The 19,572-nt window shown below is 46.8% G+C and overlaps 1 protein-coding gene across 3 annotated transcripts in view; it reads left to right on the forward strand.

Annotated features, from left to right (window-relative positions):
- LOC116947902 (uncharacterized) overlaps positions 1-19,572 on the forward strand; it is a 136,815-nt gene that overhangs the window by 36,933 nt on the left and 80,310 nt on the right. For 2 of the 3 annotated variants that reach the window (XM_076071151.1, XM_076071153.1), the window contains exons 5-10: positions 428-576; positions 2,889-3,017; positions 11,466-11,580; positions 13,441-13,583; positions 15,736-15,820; positions 19,182-19,321. In XM_076071151.1, the coding sequence (XP_075927266.1) occupies positions 428-576; positions 2,889-3,017; positions 11,466-11,580; positions 13,441-13,583; positions 15,736-15,820; positions 19,182-19,321 (761 nt within the window). The remainder of the gene's footprint in view (positions 1-427; positions 577-2,888; positions 3,018-11,465; positions 11,581-13,440; positions 13,584-15,735; positions 15,821-19,181; positions 19,322-19,572) is intronic. The other variant, XM_076071152.1, reaches the window with a different exon arrangement.

Consider the following 19,572-nt stretch of genomic DNA (forward strand, 5'->3'; position numbering starts at 1 on the left):
TGGGTTTTTTCACAACAGTTCAGAAATAATTGTGAAGTCTCCTTTATAATTTTAACGCAAACGTGATCACACGAACGTGGGGCCGGTGGACAGCTTCGTGTTACCCCGTTTTGTGTTTAGTTTGCTGTCCTTCCCCCGCACCTCCGATTAGTACGGTTGGCTACGTGCGGTGCGAAAGAAGTTCAACGTACACACACACACGCACCCTGACAGCTAGAGTGGTGGGTGGGGAGGAACGGCTCAGGTTCTAGCAATTCTGCTCCGGCCATGCACGCAGCCAGGGTTGACGGGCAGAGGAGTTAATCTCGTCGTCAAAAATACAACCATGGCTGTACTGAACAATTTTGCCTGTGGACCTACTCGATTATTCCAAGGTGACGGGCAAATGTGAACATGGCCACTGACTGAGCGCTGTTCTGTGGCCCAGTGTCTGCGTACCTGGAGGAGGGAGTGTTGGTGCGAGGTCTCTGGAGGGAGAGTCTGGAGGTCGTCATCGCTAAAGTGGCCCGGAGCTTCACGTTGGTGCTCGAAGACAGCGGGAGCCGGGACAGCCCCTGGTGCTACTTTGTCATCAAGGTAAGCCGATGATTTTATTCAACAGAGCTTCAAACTCGCGTGCGAGTTAAACCCAAAGTGACAGAAGTTGCGGAATTAATAATTAAAACACATCATAGGGTCTTTTTTAGAAGTTCCACTCCTGCTGCAAGCTGGGTTTTTTTTATTCTCTATTCTCCAGAATCAAACTCGGGTAGCCAGGTTCAATGCGCGGTACGCTCACCGCTGCGCGCACCACTGCTTCTCACCCCATGTCTCCCATAGCTCTTAGGAACACATTTCTCTCTCCTATCTCCCGTTATGTTCAGTATGCCTGTGGTCTGCTGCCTGCACTCTGTTCGGCATTCCGGCCCTTAACACAGAATGCTTGGGACACCCCTGCGTATATAAATGATAGGCCAGTGGAAAATATATAGCTTTCCTGTGGTGAGAAGTCTAATGCAGTTGAGCGCAGCTGCTCCGAGTTGGCATGAGGTGTTCATTATGCATGTTACATGCATGCCATTGTGGTGCAATTATGAGCTTTTTGTACAAGACTCGCATTCCTCTGACTCCCACATTTAATGAAGCGCACCGTAATACAATTACTCGATTTTCATGTAGCACCAAGAGTAAATCAAATTTTCAATTGATTGAGTTTCGAATATGGTTTTATTGCTGGTAGTTTTATTTATTTATTGACTGTGTTCAGCGAATGTTACGTTGAGTTAGCGGACGTGATTGGCTCGGGAGGCTCCACTTGTGCTGCCCTGTCGTGCGCCCCGATATTAAACGTAGAGACACTTCAGATTTTAACTGCAGTTGTTTATCAGTTCTGTGCAATTCAGCTTGACTTTTGTTTACTTGGCCCTCTTCAACTCAAACACGAGCTCAACATCATTTTTGTACCCGGATTAAGCGGCAGTCTTTTTTGGGGGGGTAAAAAAGATTATCTGTTTCCGATGTTTGAGAAGCTTGCCGGGCATTGATGCTGCAGCCGACCGCTGTCAGGTTCGCGGTTATCCGTTAACCAAACAAAAACACGTGTGTCGTGCTCCGGCCAGCGCCTCCACCACACCCCACACGTGACCACGTCTCTCCCAACCCTCCTCGGCTCCCCACACGATCGACTTCAAGATCACCTTCACCGTTTGTAACATCCCACATACACGGACTTACCCCTGCCTACAACTTCCCCTCAGTACTCACTCGCCGCTGTAGCAGCCCAAGTTTCTTCTTTCGAACTTAACCCCCGCCCCCCAGTTCCAGATTATCTTTGTACATTTCACTAATATTCTGTGAGCCTTTCGGTAAAGCCACGTAGATAGAAAAATAATTATAAAAATATCACGACGTTTCGATCGCAACACAAGCAATCGTCCTCTCTCACCTGAAGACGATTGCTTGTGTTGCGATCGAAACGACGTGATATTTTTTATTATTTTTCTATCTACGTGGCTTCATCAAAATACCCATAGAAGATGTATTCCTGCAGTCACGAAAGCTTTAAGTCATCATTTCAGTAATGTGATGAAGAATGGAGTTTGAAGATATTGGGTTTAAATTATTGTAAACCAGCATTTTATTTGTTTCACGTTTGAAGGGGCGGTGGCATTGTCCAGTGGGTGAGCATTTGCCGTGTATTACAGAGTTTTATGGTTTGACACAAGCGGCCGCCCTGGTTAATACTGCGGGTGTATTCACCAAAACAAGATGGCATCGTCTGTTTCATGGTAGGGCGCCACGGTGGCGAGATGTTAACTTCTTCGCCTGGTATGCAGGAGGTCGTGGGTTCGAACCCAACCCTGATGCGTGTATATTTGGTGTTTGCACGTTCTCCCCGTGGTCGTATGGATTTTTCTCCTTGTCCTCCGGTTTTTCCCTCCACATTTAGAAGCATGCGTTTAGAGTATTTGGCTGCTGTACATTTCCACATGAAAAGCCACTTGGTTGAGCTATCATTTGTGGCCAGGTCACTTCTTAATAAAAGCTGTATAGCTCAGTAGACCTTACCTTGTAAAAAAAAAGTTTTTAGTTCAAAGGGAATGTTGAAAATCCCACGCTGTTATTTAGAAAAGGGTAGGCCATGTGTGCCGGCCTCACGGTCAAAATAAAACAATTACTTGCAATTTGCCTATTTGGATAAAGACATGTAGCAATGTCCCCCCGACTGTGAAACTACTGCAGGCTGCAATCGTCCGTGAAATGTAATGCCTTAGCGATCGCCTTAATTCCTAACATGAAATTCTGATTCTTAGAGAAACACAATGGGTAGAGTTTGAAAACGGATGATATAAAGATGCCTGCCAACGTTGTGTCCGCGCGAGTGAGATCCGTGTCCCCTGTTGCCACAGGTGTGCCTGCAGATCTTCCAGCTGTTGCACTCCGATTTGAGAAGTATCCTGGAGTCGCGAGAGAGGGTTGCTATCCACCACAACCTAACAGTCATCCTCCAGTCTCTACTCCAAGCAGTTTCTGGCCTGGTGAGACACTCATCGAGACATTCAAGTTCTTGTGCATCAACGTATCCGCTGGGACTGTGTATTTTCAACATCGTCGAGATGTATTATATGCGTCATGTGTGTATTTTGTTTTCGTTTAATTGTGAGTGTAGAGTTTACACTGCGATGCTTGTGTGCGATACGAGAGCCCTGTTTGTGTGTGTGTGAGATAGTTCCCCGACTTAATTTTTACGACTTGGCTTTGCCATATGTTACGCTCAGCCCCACGCAAACACTGTGGTTGTTATTGTTGTTACATATTTCTGCACGTGATCACAATGTCTTCAGGAAAACGCACTTAAGCTGACATTTAAAGGCGTAATTTTTCTGCCTGTGACTTCAAATGTTACGCAACGTCCCGTGAAAGAGCACTGCAACTTTATTGCTGCTGTTTCGCAATACAGTTGCACGTTACCGACAAATGGCAAACGATCATGGGTAAAGCCACCTACGATCTTGGCACGGCAATGTTGAGTGAAAATCACGGCCTAGGTGTGTGGAGTAAAACAATAAATAATGGAAATGTCAAGGAACATGGTGCGATAGTGCTCAACCAAATAAACCTTTTTTTGTGTGTTTAGTTTGTTGTCCTTCCCCCGCACCTCCGATTCGCACGGTTGGCTACGTATGGTGCCAAAGTAGTTCTGCATACATACGTACATCAAAGTAGAAAAAGTCGAAGCAAATGTAATTGCCTTGACATCTGAATACATTTGGATAGAATCCATTGCAACAAATTTGGCTCATTAATTCAAAATGTTTTAATCGATTTTGGTGTGAAATGGGGACAGCCATGGGCCCCTCCCCCGCTCCGTTTGGATGACGGCGGTGGCGGCAGAGGTCACCATCGCCACGGCCACCGGTCCCTGCTGCTGCCTCCGCTGTGGAGCAGAGCGGTGACCGAGCATCGTCGGTGATGGAACCGAGATGCCGGAAGGATTGCGCTCTCCTTTGTATTGATCACATTGACAGTCATATGGAGGTTTTAAATACTGTACCTCGAGTTTAGAATGCATATTGAATGTATTAGTTTTGCCGGGCAGGGACTTGTAATGGTGGCACTAAGCCCAGGGAAGCTTTGGGAGAGAGTTTAACTGGTGAAGTCATTGCTAATGTGATTGGTATTCCCCATTGTTCATGATATGTCTACAATATGTTTATTCAAATCTGTAAATGATAAGCAAAGCCCATCATTCCAGAAAAATAGTTCAGGCTGGAAAAAAAAACGCACAAAACGTGTACAAACACCACTTGTCATCCATAATAGATGTTGTTTGGGTTAGATCGCGTAAGTATATGAAGTGTCGTTAAAACCCGCCACCACCCGACACAGCCAACTCGTAAGAGTTGTCACGTAAACAGAACGTGGCCAAATCGTCACTAGTACAGCACTAGTGTAGTGTATAATGTAGTGTATAGTGTAGTGTATAGTAGTGTATAATGTAGTGTGTAGTGTAGTGCACTAGTACAGCACACCTGTTGTGTGTTGGAGAGCCAAGCCACAACATTTACAATCTGAGTACGACGTTTTGCCAGTAATTACAACCAGCTTCATCAGTCTAACGAAACGGGTGGACTTCTCCACAAATCTGACTGTCGCCTGATGAAGCTAGTTGTAATTACTGACGTAACGTTGTACTCAGATTGTAAATGTTGTGGCTTGGCTCTCCAACACACCGGTGTGCTGTACTCGTGACGAATTGGCCATGTTCTGTTTACGTGACAACCCTTACTTAAAATAATAAGCATGCCTCCTCCTGGTGCATCTCCAAACAGATGCTTACAGCCTTCTATGATTACATCTCTGTAAATCTCCCGACTTCATGTATCCTTGGTCTCTCCTGATAGATATCGAACTCCCATCTCTCAACGCATCTCTCACCACCCTCCTCCTCTTCCTCCTCTCAGTCCACATTCATCTCAGTGCGCATGTCCCAATCTTATCAAAACGTTTAAAGCCAGAGGGATTCATTGCTGCCTCCGTGCAGTTTTGCCATTCTTCTGTGTGCTGTTTGTGATGTCCGTCTGTGTGTTGCCTCGCTGTTTTTTTTTTGTTTGGCCGTGTTTTTGTTTATTTTAGTACGGAGTTAGACTGAAGGCCTTAATCTTAGTTGTCTTGTGGTTGTTGTTGGTGTTTGACTTGCATCCCACTGGGATTTTTGCACACAGCGTTGGTGTACGGTGCTATCTCAGGAATATTTTGATGTTTTTTTCCTGGATTTTCTGTTTGCAGTCACATAATCACTTTAAGATGTTTTCTTGTTCATATTTTTGTTTGTTGCGGTTGCACCCGATTCAAGAGCCGAATGGCTCGCAGGGCTATACCTAATAAATGGAACTATGAACTAAATGGAACTAGTTGGCTGTGTCGGATGGTGGCAGGTTTAACGACATATATATTTACGCGATCTAACCCAAAAAAAACTCTATTATGGATGACATTGGTCGCAAAAGCCTACGTGTTAAACCGCTTGTCATTTGTGCATGATGCAAAAACCATCAGCAGATCCTGAAGAAGTGCATTGTGGTCTTCGTGTCTTCGGTCACCATCAAATTAAATTTGAGCAACGCGTGTGCATCAGTAGGTCTGCTGCCTATCAGTCGTCACATTTTCTCAAATTAATTTTGATGATGACCAAATCAAGACAGACCACAATGCACTTCTTCAGGAATGTTGATGGGGTTTTTTATTGGCATAATGGACCAAGGCAGAGTGCTATTTACACACTTTTGAACGCATTCATTTGGTTCGTTGACGTCACACAAACTGGTACGCATTTTTGCACGGGAAAAGGATCCCCGGATGATTGGTTTGGCCTATGAAGCAGATGATGACCAGTGCTAAGCACACAATGTGTGCAATGTTAGCGCCGAGTAAACAAATCTCTGGTCTACGTTGACATCAGTTCCTAGCGGCCGGATTCTCCAATCTCAACATTCTTCCCGTGCGGAACTTCAATACAACATGCATCATCGTTTAAAAAGTGTCTTGAGGTTCTGTTTTTTATTTTAATTGGCATAGGCTTGGGCATTAAATTGACACCGAGGAAGATGAACACACCTTAAGTTGACGTTTGGGCAAATTGAAAAGTCTTATAGAAGTGGGTTTCAGCTTCCAAGGGCAGGACTTTAAACCATTTGGTGGGACCCTCCTGAAAATGGTCCCCAGATTCAGAGGGACTCTCCTGGGCATACAAGAGTTGTCGTAGTTGTAATAATGCTGACACATGTAGAACTGTAAAATATAACTTTCTCACTGAGATTTCGTGTCTGTACTACATACTTACATTCATTTTTTTTCTTTTAAAGCTCGATAGAACGTGCTTGTAAAAGAACGTGGCAAGCGGTGGTTATCATGTTCTCCCAGAGGGGCGGGGGGGGGGGGCAGGAAAAAAAAGTTCAATTTGCCGTGGGCCTCACACCCAAGAGGGCCCCAGAGTGGCAGGCCCCGTATTATTTTTTCCACTCGCGCGTAAGCGGCCCCACGTGGCATTATGCCGCGGGCCCTTCATGCCCCCCGAGGCCTTCCAGAAGCCTCCGGGCAGCGCTTGTGGTTATGAAATCGGGAAACACGGCGGTGGGCATTGCCTACAGAGGACACCGTGAGAGGACCGCGCGTGCGTGGCCCTCTCTGCGGACTTCGTTTCTGTTCTAGAAGCATTTGGTCACCAAACCGTCGTCGTGCTTGAACTCTTCATCTCATGCGGTGATGGGAATTGTTTGTTCGCTAATTAATAAATACAAGCGCAATAGATGCCATTAAGGCAGTGATGTCCTTTATTACACAACCTCATGCGTCGTTTTAATTAAAACAATATAACTTTACACGTTTTACACGTGAATCAACTCTTTGTTATTGCTCTCATTGCTTAATGTCAACGGTGGCTGCGAAATTTTACGTGATTTTTTTTAATGAAGTTCTGTTCCCTGTGCCTACAGAGCCAGACTTTAAATCCCTCATTGTGCAGTGAACCATAAATGTGAACAGATGTCCTTGCGCGCGTTGCAGATTCCACATCCCGAGTATTGCACGGTAATTTCTAGCATCGCGAGTAGTGCATTAAAAGTGAAGGTCAGGAGGTCATCACGGTCAATACCATTGATGCCACCGCAATGCGATAACAATGTGGCTTTATATGGCATCCGAATTGAATCGCATCTCAAGGCCGCTGTACATAAATGGTGGGAATATTTATTCTATACAGACGGTCAAAGGAAAAAACGGGAGGTCTTGAGTCTGGACTTGAACGGAGGGGGGGGGGAGCGGCAGTGGGCAGCACTGATGCCTGGGGGAAGAAAGTTCCACATGATGGCGGCAGCAGGAGAAAGCAAGGGACCTCAAAGTTGACACACGACCTTTGAGGCTCTTTCTTAGCGTATCCCTTCACCTGCGTCGAGGTCTCCACTTGGGAGATGGGCTACATCGCCAGTGGAGTCTTCCGTCGCTGGCTGACAAAAGAGGGATGTCTCGTCAAGGGTCGCGCAGTACAACCGCTAACGGCAGGTGCCGCCTCCAACGCGCGCCGGTGACTCCCGCGTGCACGGGGAGAGAAACAGCGACCGCCTGCGTTGTACCACCCGACCACAGAGCGACACGAGAGCCGCTTCACCTTTTACTTTAGTGCGCTTTTTTGCTTCGTATCGCTGAAACCTCCACCTCCGATTAGCGCGGTTCGGCTACGCGCGGCTCGAAAGGAGTTCGACAGCATGCACACAAGCACACAACGAGACGCGCTGCCGTCCGTTGCGTCAAACGGCGCAATCGTGGTGAAAGCGTGCGACCGCAACGAGGTGTGCGCGAGAACGAACACGGACACTCGCGCGCGCAACCCCCGTTCCCGCGGGGCGCGGAGAGGCGCGCGTGTGCCTGGGTCCGTACGCGTGCACGCGAACCGTTGCCTGCGCGCCGAGCCGCCGGGCCGATTAATGAGTAGCAGGTGCCCGGCCACGGCGGCAGCGGGGGTCGCGGTGACCAAATCCATTAGCGTCAGCAACATTTCCAAGGCTTACGGATCACGCACCACAATTAGCGCTCGTTACACGTGACTGGTCTGGGAAGTGACTAAACTGCATCTAAAATAGTTAATTAGCCCTGTAAAATTAAAGTCTGGTGCTCCACAATAATAGCCCCATTTTTTTGTTTTAGTTTTTGAATATCTCAATGTTACCCGTGTGAATGACGAAGGCTGGGAAATGCCTCTGAAAAAAAAAAGGATTTGATTAAGTTGCTGGCGCAGACGTAAGGTTGAGTGAGGGGGTTGGAACCTGCTTGCCAAGGGGTTTACTATAACGAGGAATGATTTATTTCAATTTTTCACACAGGCGTCTAATGAGAGGGCCCTAACGTTTGATGCCAAGTGTTGTGGCTAATCCATGCCTCAAATACACATTTTTATGAAACTTGTTGAAATAAAAATAAATTTTAACTCTGCGGTGTGACATTTGAGCCTTGCCAGTGCCATATTGGCAGGAAGGGGTAGGCCTTGTGAGCTCACGAAGCAGGAGGGGAGGAGGCAAGTAGAAAGGAGATTCATATGGTGCAACACTGTTGCAGTCATTCCAGTAATTCTTGGGCATCAGTCAACAATAACCATTTTAGACGGATGGATTATTGGCGAGAGATAGTTAAAATGCGAATATATTTATCACTGCCCTGAGCTTTTTAACATCATACTTGGTCGAACATTCTTCACGATCGCTGGCCGTCCGACAGTACAAGCTGGCTTCTCATCGATGAAAATTGCCCACAGATGCGTTCCCAGACTTCCGTGCCTCTCCCTTGCCTTGCCTCACTTCGCTGAAAACATTTTAATGAGGGCGGCCTTTTTTAGGGAGGGTAGGCCAGGGGTGGGGGCGTGTGGTAGGGCTGGCTGGCTCTGTGAAGGTGGTGGTGGGGAGGCTGGCGCTACAATGGGAACAGGAGGGACAATAAATAAATAAGCTTCCAACAACATCGCTTTCCATAGGAACAGATGTGGCGTGCACACTAGAAGGCACAATTCAATTTTTTGTTTCGTGGTATTTTTGATCGCTTGGTCTTAAAATAAAAACATAAAATAGTTTTCACGTGCCCTTTGGGATTTACGTGTTTGTTACAGAATAAGTTGATGACTCTTTGCCGGGTAAATGAATATACCGTTGTGCTGCCCCACTGTATTTTTGGGGTTGTACCGTGCGCGGCTTGGCGCGATGTCCGCCGTTCCGCACCGCGTGTTACGGGCACGAGGACCGAAACGTCGGACACGGCGCGGGAGCGCTAGAGCGCCGTTGCTGCGGCGTGGCACGGCTTCTCTAGACGCGAGTGCCGGTCCACCACGGGTTACGCTCTGTGCTGTTCGGCCGCTCACGTGACGGAGTGTACGTTAAAATGTCTACGGTGAGGCCCCACTGTGGATTCCATTCAAGACCGCGCGCTAAATTTTTAGTTTTTCATTTTGAGAAGGCCTTGCCCAAATTTTGACATTTCCCAGGAAAAAGTCACATTTGTGATGTGTGCATTAAGAGTTCGGAAGTAAAAATGTAATTGAGTATTTTTTAACCAAGCAAACATAAAATGTATTCATCCTTATAATAAGTGCACAGACTGGGTGGATTTACAGTTGAATGAGTCAGTGTGTCTTAATTTCATGGTTGAAAGTAGTTGTGTTCAGAACTTGGCTCATGGTTAGATTGATACTTTATTTTAATATGCGGTGAACCACTTCCGGCACTTTTATTTCAATTAAGCCAATTCTGTACTTTTGTAGCTACTGAGGAAAGCTTGTGTTGACTGATTAGAAAGGTTCAGTTGTAAGGGTGGCTTTATAGGCCGAATTAACAACCATAGGAGGCCTGATAGTCTGTACAAAGGCATAGCAATGAAGAGGAGTGTGCTTGTATTTATCTAATTGTGTTTCATATAGGCATGCTGCCACGGTGTAATGGTTAGCACACTTGACTTGTCATTTCGAGGTCACGGGTTCGAATTGGTCTCTCGGCACGCCAGTTGAAGCGGTGGTCAATTGTGGCGGGGTAAAGTGTGGGGGGAATTCCTGCCTGCTTCCACGCTGTGTGGCCAGCATGGAAGAGTAGGCCAAATACTCTCTTTGACGGGCCCTCTCGTGCTTGCCCTGGTGGAGTTCCTTTTGCCAGCAGTGGCTTGAACAAGCAATTCCATCACTTGACCTTCACTTATTACGTCATATTTATTTCATACAACCATTAAGCTGAAACGATCAGTATGTATTTCCTTCTCGGAAATAAATAGAATAATGATGTGCAATGCTTTGCCAATCCACTGCTGGATGAAAGCCTTACCACACCGTGTAAGTTGTGGTTGTTTGTCCGTACATCGTCATGCTACTCAATGCGCGTTGATGAAGGAGGGGAGATGCTCAGGGCCGATTGAGATATCATCTGCCACTGATGTCAGCTTTAGCTGCGAATCGAACTCGGTGTGCTAACCACTGTGCCACCACTCCGCACGTAGCACGAATATGAAATATTGCATGGGGATTTGAACCTTAGATCCTTGTCTTTTAACGCATTGCTTGTATCCCATTACGCTACAGCATCACTGGCCTGAAGTATCAATTTACATACATATATAGTAAAACACAAGGGTTATACGCTTTATCAACAACAAGGGCGTTTTTACAGTACTGTATTGTGTGAAGGGTTTTATCATCCTAATCAGACGATGGAATCGTGTTTTGCTACTCAGCATTGGGATCCGCAAACCGTGTTGCGGACTCGGGCGGCTTGCAATGACCACGTCTAAGAGAGCGTGACGCCTGCACGTCCCTCCAGAGCTGAACCATGCCAGTGCCCTGTCCATGTTTACGTTTGAACGTGAACATCGCCACGCGCTTGCGACGTGGCGCAGTGCGATGTGGGAAAGCCTCCACACGGGCAAACGCGCTCTCCCTGTTGTGAAATAGTGAATTTAACATGCTCATTACCCAGTTTATAAATAGACGCGGCCGCTAGCGTGCTGCGAGGGGTCCGTGTCGCAGGCGGAAGTCTGCAGCTGAGACGATTGGTGAATTATAAGTCGATTATTTGACTTAAAATTACAATCGACCACTTCCTTTGTGGTCAATTACCCGGGCAGCCACCCCCCACATCCTCACTCCTGAAGGCGGGAAACCCCCTGCAAGCCGCACCTAGCGTGACATGGCTGATGATGCCGATGACATAATTATTTTCCCGTCCAGTGGCACACTTGGGGACAGAGGTGAGACTCCCCCCCCCCCCCCCAAACTGCTGTAGCGTAAATCCGATTGGTCGGGTTATTGAACCGATAATCAGCAGAGTAATCGATTACGTGACCAATTGGGTAGCCCAGCTCGACTGAAGCCTGGCCTCCTGGAACGGAACTTTGAGGCGCTCAAGGCGGCCCTGCGCACTCTCACCTGGTGGACGTTGCGTCTGCGCGCGTGCCCCCTCCAGGTGACGGGCAAAGACGGCCGACTCCTCGCAGCCAACGCCCTGGCCTTGAGCGTCAACCTCCTGGTGGACCCTACGCAGGCGGCGGCCGCAGCGAGGGACGCGCTCCGTCTGACAGGTGGAACGCGCACGACGACACTCGCTTCACCGACTTGGGTTTGCATTTGTACCTGCGTATGTTGTGCGTGTGTTGTGCGTGTGTACGTTGAACTTATTTTGCACCGTACGTAGCCGACCGTGGTAATCGGAGGTGTGGGCGAAGGACAACAGAAGCTAAACACAAAAATCACTTTCTAGAGACATGAGTTTTCAATCTAGATTTAAAAGTGCATAGCTCCAGTGGCTTCCTAATATCGGCAGGGCGCAGAAGCACATCCTAAAACCCGCGATGCAGTGGCCGTCTTTATTCGATGGTTAGCCAGAATTGGCTGCGAGGATGATCGGAGTTTGCGTGATGGTTTGTGCTCCTTGACGAGATAGGCAGTAGCAGTTAGAGTTGTTAAATTACTTTGAATAATCCTCAACCCACATTTATTGAATTCAGTACATTCATTGAGAACATATCGAATATGAATATCCATTTGCGAGTGAGTAGGTGAGTGTTGTAAATTCTAATTAAGATCCGGAAGACCTCTAAAGCTAAAATGTGTTACAAATTGAGTCGGGTCTATGCTTGTACCAAGCAAAGTCTTTAAACTTACCTGATGTTGATCATTTTTATTTTTGAATCTTGGCCTGTGAAGCTTTGAATGTGGAGGTTTTAATTAGCGCTGTATAAAAAAAGACATCAGATAATTGAAATCGAGCCATTTAAATTTGATGCTCCCAAAATTTCAACCCTAATGGTGAGGAAGCTGATCATTGGCACGAGCAGAGATGTCTGTGGTCATAGCTAGAACCGTCTAAAAATCTTAATTTTCGAGTTTAGGTCTCCCAATTGCGGGGACAAAGGTTGTAATCTATTTTCATTATGAACTTATGTCAATGCAAATTTTGTCTCTGGGGTTTAAAAAAAAACATGAAATACAAAATGTAACATCAGACATCAACATGGCACATTCTCGTGTACATTTCAGAAGATTGTGCCATGAAAGCCGATCAAAGGGCAAATCCCACTCTCAGTGACTAATGCTGTACAAACATTATACCAATATTGCACAAGGGCTTACGGCTTGCGATGTCAGTCTTCACTGCATTGCTCCTTGATTGCTAACTGACAAACACACACATCTATATTATGACGTGACCCTATTTGGGGTTGGAGTGCTATGAAGAAGGTCCATTGCCTGAAACATCGCCCGTCACCTTGCATTGCAAGGCCGTGTTGTTGACGAACGTGTTCACTTTGGTCTCAGAGAGATTTTCCAGGATCCTGAGTCTGCTTTTGTAAATTGCTTCGAGGAACGCTTCACGACTGCTGCTTGCTGCAAGCTCGAGTGATGATGCCCCTCGAGCTGATTCCCCTCACGTTGATGCCCTTGTGCCATGGCCCAAGGGCTCTAGTGGTGGCTGCCCAGCACCAGCCGACGCTTACCACGTGATTGGCACGTCACCGCACGGGGCTGTGCCACACAAAATGGAGATTTTTTTTTAAATCTGTTCTTTTATTCGAAGAACACAACAGAGTGTATAGCAGATAAAACGTAGTCACATTTTTTTATGATAAAAACCAGGAATATTTGGCATGTGTTTTGCATCACCGACTCTCAACGAAGCTCATCTTCTTTCGAGTGAGGAATTGACTATTACCGTAATGTGTACCACACTGTCCATGTGCCACACATTGCCCTGCGAAAGTTTGGCCGGTGTCTGTTGTGTAACATAATGCCCCACGGTGTCCGTTCTCGGCTAGGGACTTGATAATGCGCATTCATTTTGAAAGTTATAACCTGCACGTTTTTCCAATGAGATGGTGCATGATGCCAGATCCATGTCCTAAAGGGCAGCAAATTGACGGATTGTTTCCCTCCATGCTCAGCAGGAACAGGTGTACTGCGGATTGGGCTGTTCCGGCTGCGTGCATCAGACTTGCAGTGGGATGATTTTTCGTGCCTCGCCGTCTGCAGGGGTCTCATTACCTGCACCAGGAAGGATGTTCTGCTGTCTTCTGTCGATGCTCAGGTGCTAACGTCTTGAAAATCTCACCAGCGTTGTCGTCACCATCGAACGCGTCTCTCGTGTTGCGACGAGCGATGCACCGTGCCCCGCGGCCCCGCGGCAGGGCAGGCAGCCGAGGGAGCGCTTGTTCGCTGGCTGTCGCAGGTCGCTTGCAATGTCGGCATCCGCAAATATTTAAATTGTGTGATGTGACATTGGCTCATGACACACAGCCCTCATGGATTAACTCGGTTGGCTACCTGTGATGAGAAAAAAGTTCAACATACATACGTGGCTTGTGAAACAGGGCTCTTATTATGAAACGCACAAAAGTGTCGTCCCCAAAAGTGTCGTCCATTATTAAAGGTTCGTGATTAGGCAGCAGTTTGAACTGCGTGGTTGAAATGTTGGCAACATTATATGTATGTCCGGTTAACTCTCGATTAATCTGGATTTGCCGATTAAACCGTGCTCGCTTGGTTGTTTAATTAGCTGCTCCTCACTCGTCGAACACCAAATGCACGAGATTAATATTCTGGCAGGGATAAAACATGCGGAAACAAATCTTCATGCTGCCAGGCGTATCGAAGTAGCGCATGCTGCTGCCCAATTATTATTTTTCATTAATCGTGGAAGAGAATCTTTACGGACACCCTCTATGGCATATCGATCTTAGATGCCTTGAGGCGTGTGCGGGTTAGGGTTGGGTGACTGGAGACCCTGACCGCTGGCAACGTGGCTCATGGGAGATCATGGCAGTCGCGTGCCGGCCGAGAGTCTCGCCGTAACGGCGAGACTCCCGTTGAGATGTTTCGTGTTCGTCGTGTCTGATCTGTGAAAAGATGTCGCGTCTCCTGAGCAACGACGTTCTTCATCATGCGCAGGTGAACCTCGTGAATTGACGCTAATGCAGGGGGACTTCTTCGTAAATATAAAAATATGAGGGGTCTTTTTTTCCCCTCGGAATATTTTTGAAGGCATCATCCTGTGTCGTTGCAAAATGCAATTGGTGCCAGCATGCAGCTACGTCAAGCCTGCAACTGATAAACGCTTGACGCTGTCAATGTGTGCGCTGGAAATCATTGAAACCAAAAAATAACGTGCACGTTGCAAATGGAAGGGGGCACATTGCTTGCTGCCATTTTTATATTAAGAGCAAAGTAACATTACTCCAGAGATAGCCAACGTGGGTAGTTATGTTGTGTAATATCTAATCTGTGAAAAGATGAACTTTGGCTGTGTTTAAAACACTTAATCAGAACCTCATTCTGTGTCTCCACATGTACAGAAAGGCAATATTTAGTTAATCGGCCTGTCGGCTCTCCAGGACAATATTATCCTGCAGCATATGTCCAAGTAAGGAAACTGGACTGGTTTTTACGTTCTGGCTCTTATCAGCAGTGAGTTTGTGAAACATGTTGCTGGAGTGCCCTTATAACCCAGAAACATTTGTTTACCAAACATGGTGCAGCTGATGAGACCCAGCATGTCAAAACGAATCCAGAGTTTGCTTGCTTTAAACAAACGCCGCCGGATAATATCCACTTTCCTGTTTCGGAGTTAAATGCATTGTTTGAATATGAAATCACCTCCATCATGGAGGAATTCCAGCCATTCTCAATCCACAATGAGATAAAGGCCTTCTCTCACGCCGTGACAGCATTGTTTAGTTAACCATACTTAACTATGCCGGTAGTGCTGGTTGTTATCACCTGCCGCTGATGTTAGCTGTGACCGGGGATTGAACTCGGCTCGTCTATCGCGCAGCCACCACTCAAACCCGAAGAGTACTATAGGTAATAAAGTAATCAATAGATTAGCCTGTCTCGCTACATAAATACGTTTCTTTGAGGTCAGTCAGCATATTGGCTTTCTGGACCACGTGTTTTCTTGCACCATTTGTTAAAGCGGACAAACTCTGGACAAGGGTCGACTTTCCATGATGGCGCATCATTGCGTTTTCTTCTGTCTTGCGCCGGACGTTCCCTCAGAGTGCTGTTGGACTTTTGTCTGCGACGTCTGCCAATCCAGTAGCTGTTGTTGAAGGGGCCTGGGCCACAGGTTTCCTGCTTCAACATTTCCTGCTTTATGTCAGTGGAGCCGGTAGGCGCTGTCTCAACCCACTTGGCCGCTGTCACTTCTGCGCTGAACATGATCGTCATGTGCCGTGCGCCAGGGTTGCCTGCTGCTCGACTCGATCTTCCCAGCTTTGTGCCGACTCTGCGGGCAGCGACAGGATGCCCAGTACCCCGCGTTCCAAGGTACGTCAGTCCATTCAGAGGGCACATTCAGAGGGCACCTGAAAAAAACTCCACCGCGTTCATCACGAAACGCCCGCTCGGGGTGAATCGTGATAATTTCCTAGGAACCACGGAACGGCAGAAATGTTTAATTGTTATCCATGATTTTGGTTAACACTGAGCACGGATTGTTCACGATAACACCACACTTCAACAAATGGGGTAAGCTTGCAAAGATATACGGACAAAACAAATCTTCGTAATGCTTATTGTCAAAATACAAGAGATACATTTGGGAATCTTGATTCCAGTGAAATGCAGCTTGCCATTAAACACCAAGAACCGCCATGCCCAATGATATTTAGCAATACAAGATGAAAGCACGGAGACCACGGCCAGAGAATGAAAGCTCCGGCAGCCTTGGTAGGTTTAAAATTTACTCATTTCTCATGAATGTCAAATGTTCTCAAAAAGTCAGGGATGAGAAACGTCCAGCCTGAGAGGAGACCCCCGCATAGCGGCTGAATTCTCTCCGATCTTGACTGCGCTTTTTTAAAACAAGAATGAGAGAGCGAAATAAAAAAAAAATCCTCATGTTCCTGGGAATTTCCTGACTTTAAACCGCGTTGTGCTGAGCTCATCAAAAAAAAAAGCGATCTTTGATCCGTGGGACTTCGACATCTGAAATAAAATAGCACTGAGTTATGTCTGAAAAGAATGTGGATGTCCTTTGCTTCGGCGCTTGCCGATGGAGCGACTGATAACCGTACTCTTGTTTGGTCACTGACGGCTTTCACCGTGTGCTTGCTGGAAGCGCCTCTGGTCACTGATGGCTATCGAGAGACTGGAAGGTTGCTTTTTTTTTACCCCATGCCTATTTGCCCTTGTTAAATGCCTCGATGTAAATATAATAACATTATGGTATCGTCGTCAGCTGTGATAAATCCACTGCTGGATGAAGGCCTCCCCAAGCCATCCTAAATCTGTTTACATGACAGGACATTTTTTTTAACCACTAAAATAATACTTTAATTGAAAAACTATTGCACTAAATGGGAACAAAAATGTTTAGGCCCCTTGGCACCGAACATTGAAGCAGACACTTTATCTGCGTCTACCAACTTTAGTTGTGTCGACTAACTTTATCTGCATCTACCAACTTTATCTGTCTACCAACTTTAGCTGTGTCTACCAACTTTATCTGTGTCTACCAACTTTAGCTGTGTCTACCAACTTCAGCTGTGTCTACCAACTTTATCTGCGTCTACCAACTTTAGCTGTGTCTACCAACTTTAGCTGTGTCTACCAACTTTATCTCTGTCTACCAACTTTATCTCTGTCTACCAACTTCAGCTGTGTCTACCAACTTCAGCTGTCTACCAACTTTAGCTGTGTCTACCAACTTTATCTCTGTCTACCAACTTTATCTGTCTACCAACTTTAGCTGTGTCTACCAACTTCAACTGTGTCTACCAACTTTATCTGCGTCTACCAACTTTAGCTGTGTCTACCAACTTTAGCTGTGTCTACCAACTTCAACTGTGTCTACCAACTTTATCTGCGTCTACCAACTTTAGCTGTGTCTACCAACTTCAGCTGTGTCTACCAACTTTATCTGCGTCTACCAACTTTAGCTGTGTCTACCAACTTTATCTGCGTCTACCAACTTTATCTCTGTCTACCAACTTTATCTCTGTCTACCAACTTTAGCTGTGTCTACCAACTTCAGCTGTGTCTACCAACTTCAGCTGTCTACCAACTTTAGCTGTCTACCAACTTCAGCTGTCTACCAACTTTAGCTGTGTCTACCAACTTTATCTCTGTCTACCAACTTTATCTGTCTACCAACTTTAGCTGTGTCTACCAACTTTAGCTGTGTCTACCAACTTCATCTGTGTCTACCAACTTTAGCTGTGTCTACCAACTTCAGCTGTGACTACCAACTTTAGCTGTGTCTACCAACTTCAGCTGTGTCTACCAACTTTAGCTGTGTCTACCAACTTTATCTCTGTCTACCAACTTTATCTGTCTACCAACTTTAGCTGTGTCTACCAACTTTAGCTGTGTCTACCAACTTCATCTGTGTCTACCAACTTTAGCTGTGTCTACCAACTTTAGCTGTGTCTACCAAATTTATCTCTGTCTACCAACTTTAGCTGTGTCTACCAACTTTAGTTGTGTCTACCAACTTCATCTGTGTCTACCAACTTTAGCTGTGTCTACCAACTTCATCTGTGTCTACCAACTTTAGCTGTGTCTACCAACTTCAGCTGTGACTACCAACTTTAGCTGTGTCTACCAACTTCAGCTGTGTCTACCAACTTTAGCTGTGTCTACCAACTTTAGCTGTGTCTACCAACTTTATCTCTGTCTACCAACTTTATCTCTGTCTACCAACTTTATCTGTCTACCAACTTTATCTGTGCCTACCAACTTTAGCTGTGTCTACCAACTTCAGCTGTGTCTACCAACTTCAGCTGTGTCTACCAACTTTAGCTGTGTCTACCAACTTTATCTCTGTCTACCAACTTTATCTGTGTCTACCAACTTTAGCTGTGTCTACCAACTTTATCTGTGTCTACCAACTTCAGCTGTGTCTACCAACTTCAGCTGTGTCTACCAACTTTAGCTGTGTCTACCAACTTCATCTATGTCTACCAACTTTATCTCTGTCTACCAACGTGTCTACCAACTTTATCTCTGTCTACCAACTTTAGCTGTGTTTCTACCAACCTTAGCCGCGTCTACAAGCTTGAGGAGCGGGGTATGGTGACGGTGCTGTGCACATGGAGATGGGGAGTCATCTCTCACATGCCACGAATTTGTATCCAGCAAGCCGCTAAGTGGCGAGCGCTCTGCACAGCCAATTCAAGTCGACGTCTTTAATGTTTTTTCTTTTTCCATCTTCAGCAGTTTTTTTTTCCTTGGCGGTGTTTCACGCTTGATGCTAATGCTCCGTGTCAGGTTTTTATTGATGTGGGGGTTTCCATTTCTTGTCTTTTGCAGATGTGGCACAGTCTAGTGATGTACATTCTGAAGCATTTGTGTGTTTATAATCTTTGGTCAGAATTCATTAGCATAGCTCTGCCGTAGCCTCAGAATTTTACAGCTTGTTTTATTGTTAACATTTTAATGACTCTATTAATCTGGATTTAGAGCAACGTACAAAACATTGAAATGGACTTTCCAAATCAAAACCAGGCTCAATGAACCAACGACAATAGGCGCATGTCGCAAGGCACCCCTCTCGTGCTATTACCGACACGCGTGTCACCTGACGGAAGGCACTTCGTTAACGCTTTCACAAGTGGCCGAGCAGCAATTGCCGTGCGCGCTACGCGCTCCGTTCTGCGTGCGTGTGTGCGGTGCCGGGCCCCGGCAGTCCTGTGGCTGTGGATGCGGTGCGTGCGGAGCAACCGGCGTGACCTGGCCGACCTCGTGCCCGGCCGTCGCGTCTTCCCCGACGGCGGCCCGCGGCTCGACAGCGTCCTGCTGCTCCTGCGCTGCAACTGGGAGAGCCCGGTGAGCCCTCGCTCGGCGTCTGTCTCCGCCACTCCGCCCCCCGCCCTCCCCCCCACGTCTCGCTCGGACGCGTTTAGAACGAAGCAAGCTGCCCTTGGCGCCCCGGACTTGCCGTACAGAGGTCGACCGGTCCGATCCCCCAGCGCGGCGGTCGAAGCAACGGGGGGTGTTGACCTTCCCCCCCGCACCTCCAATTAGGACGGTTGGCTCCGTACGGTGCGAAAGAAGTTCAACGCGCACACTTACAAAGC

The sequence above is a fragment of the Petromyzon marinus genome, chromosome 31 (genome assembly GCF_048934315.1).
Source record: "Petromyzon marinus isolate PM22_M1 ecotype Great Lakes invasive population chromosome 31, UKy_Petmar_22M1.pri1.0, whole genome shotgun sequence".
Lineage (NCBI taxonomy): Eukaryota > Metazoa > Chordata > Hyperoartia > Petromyzontiformes > Petromyzontidae > Petromyzon > Petromyzon marinus.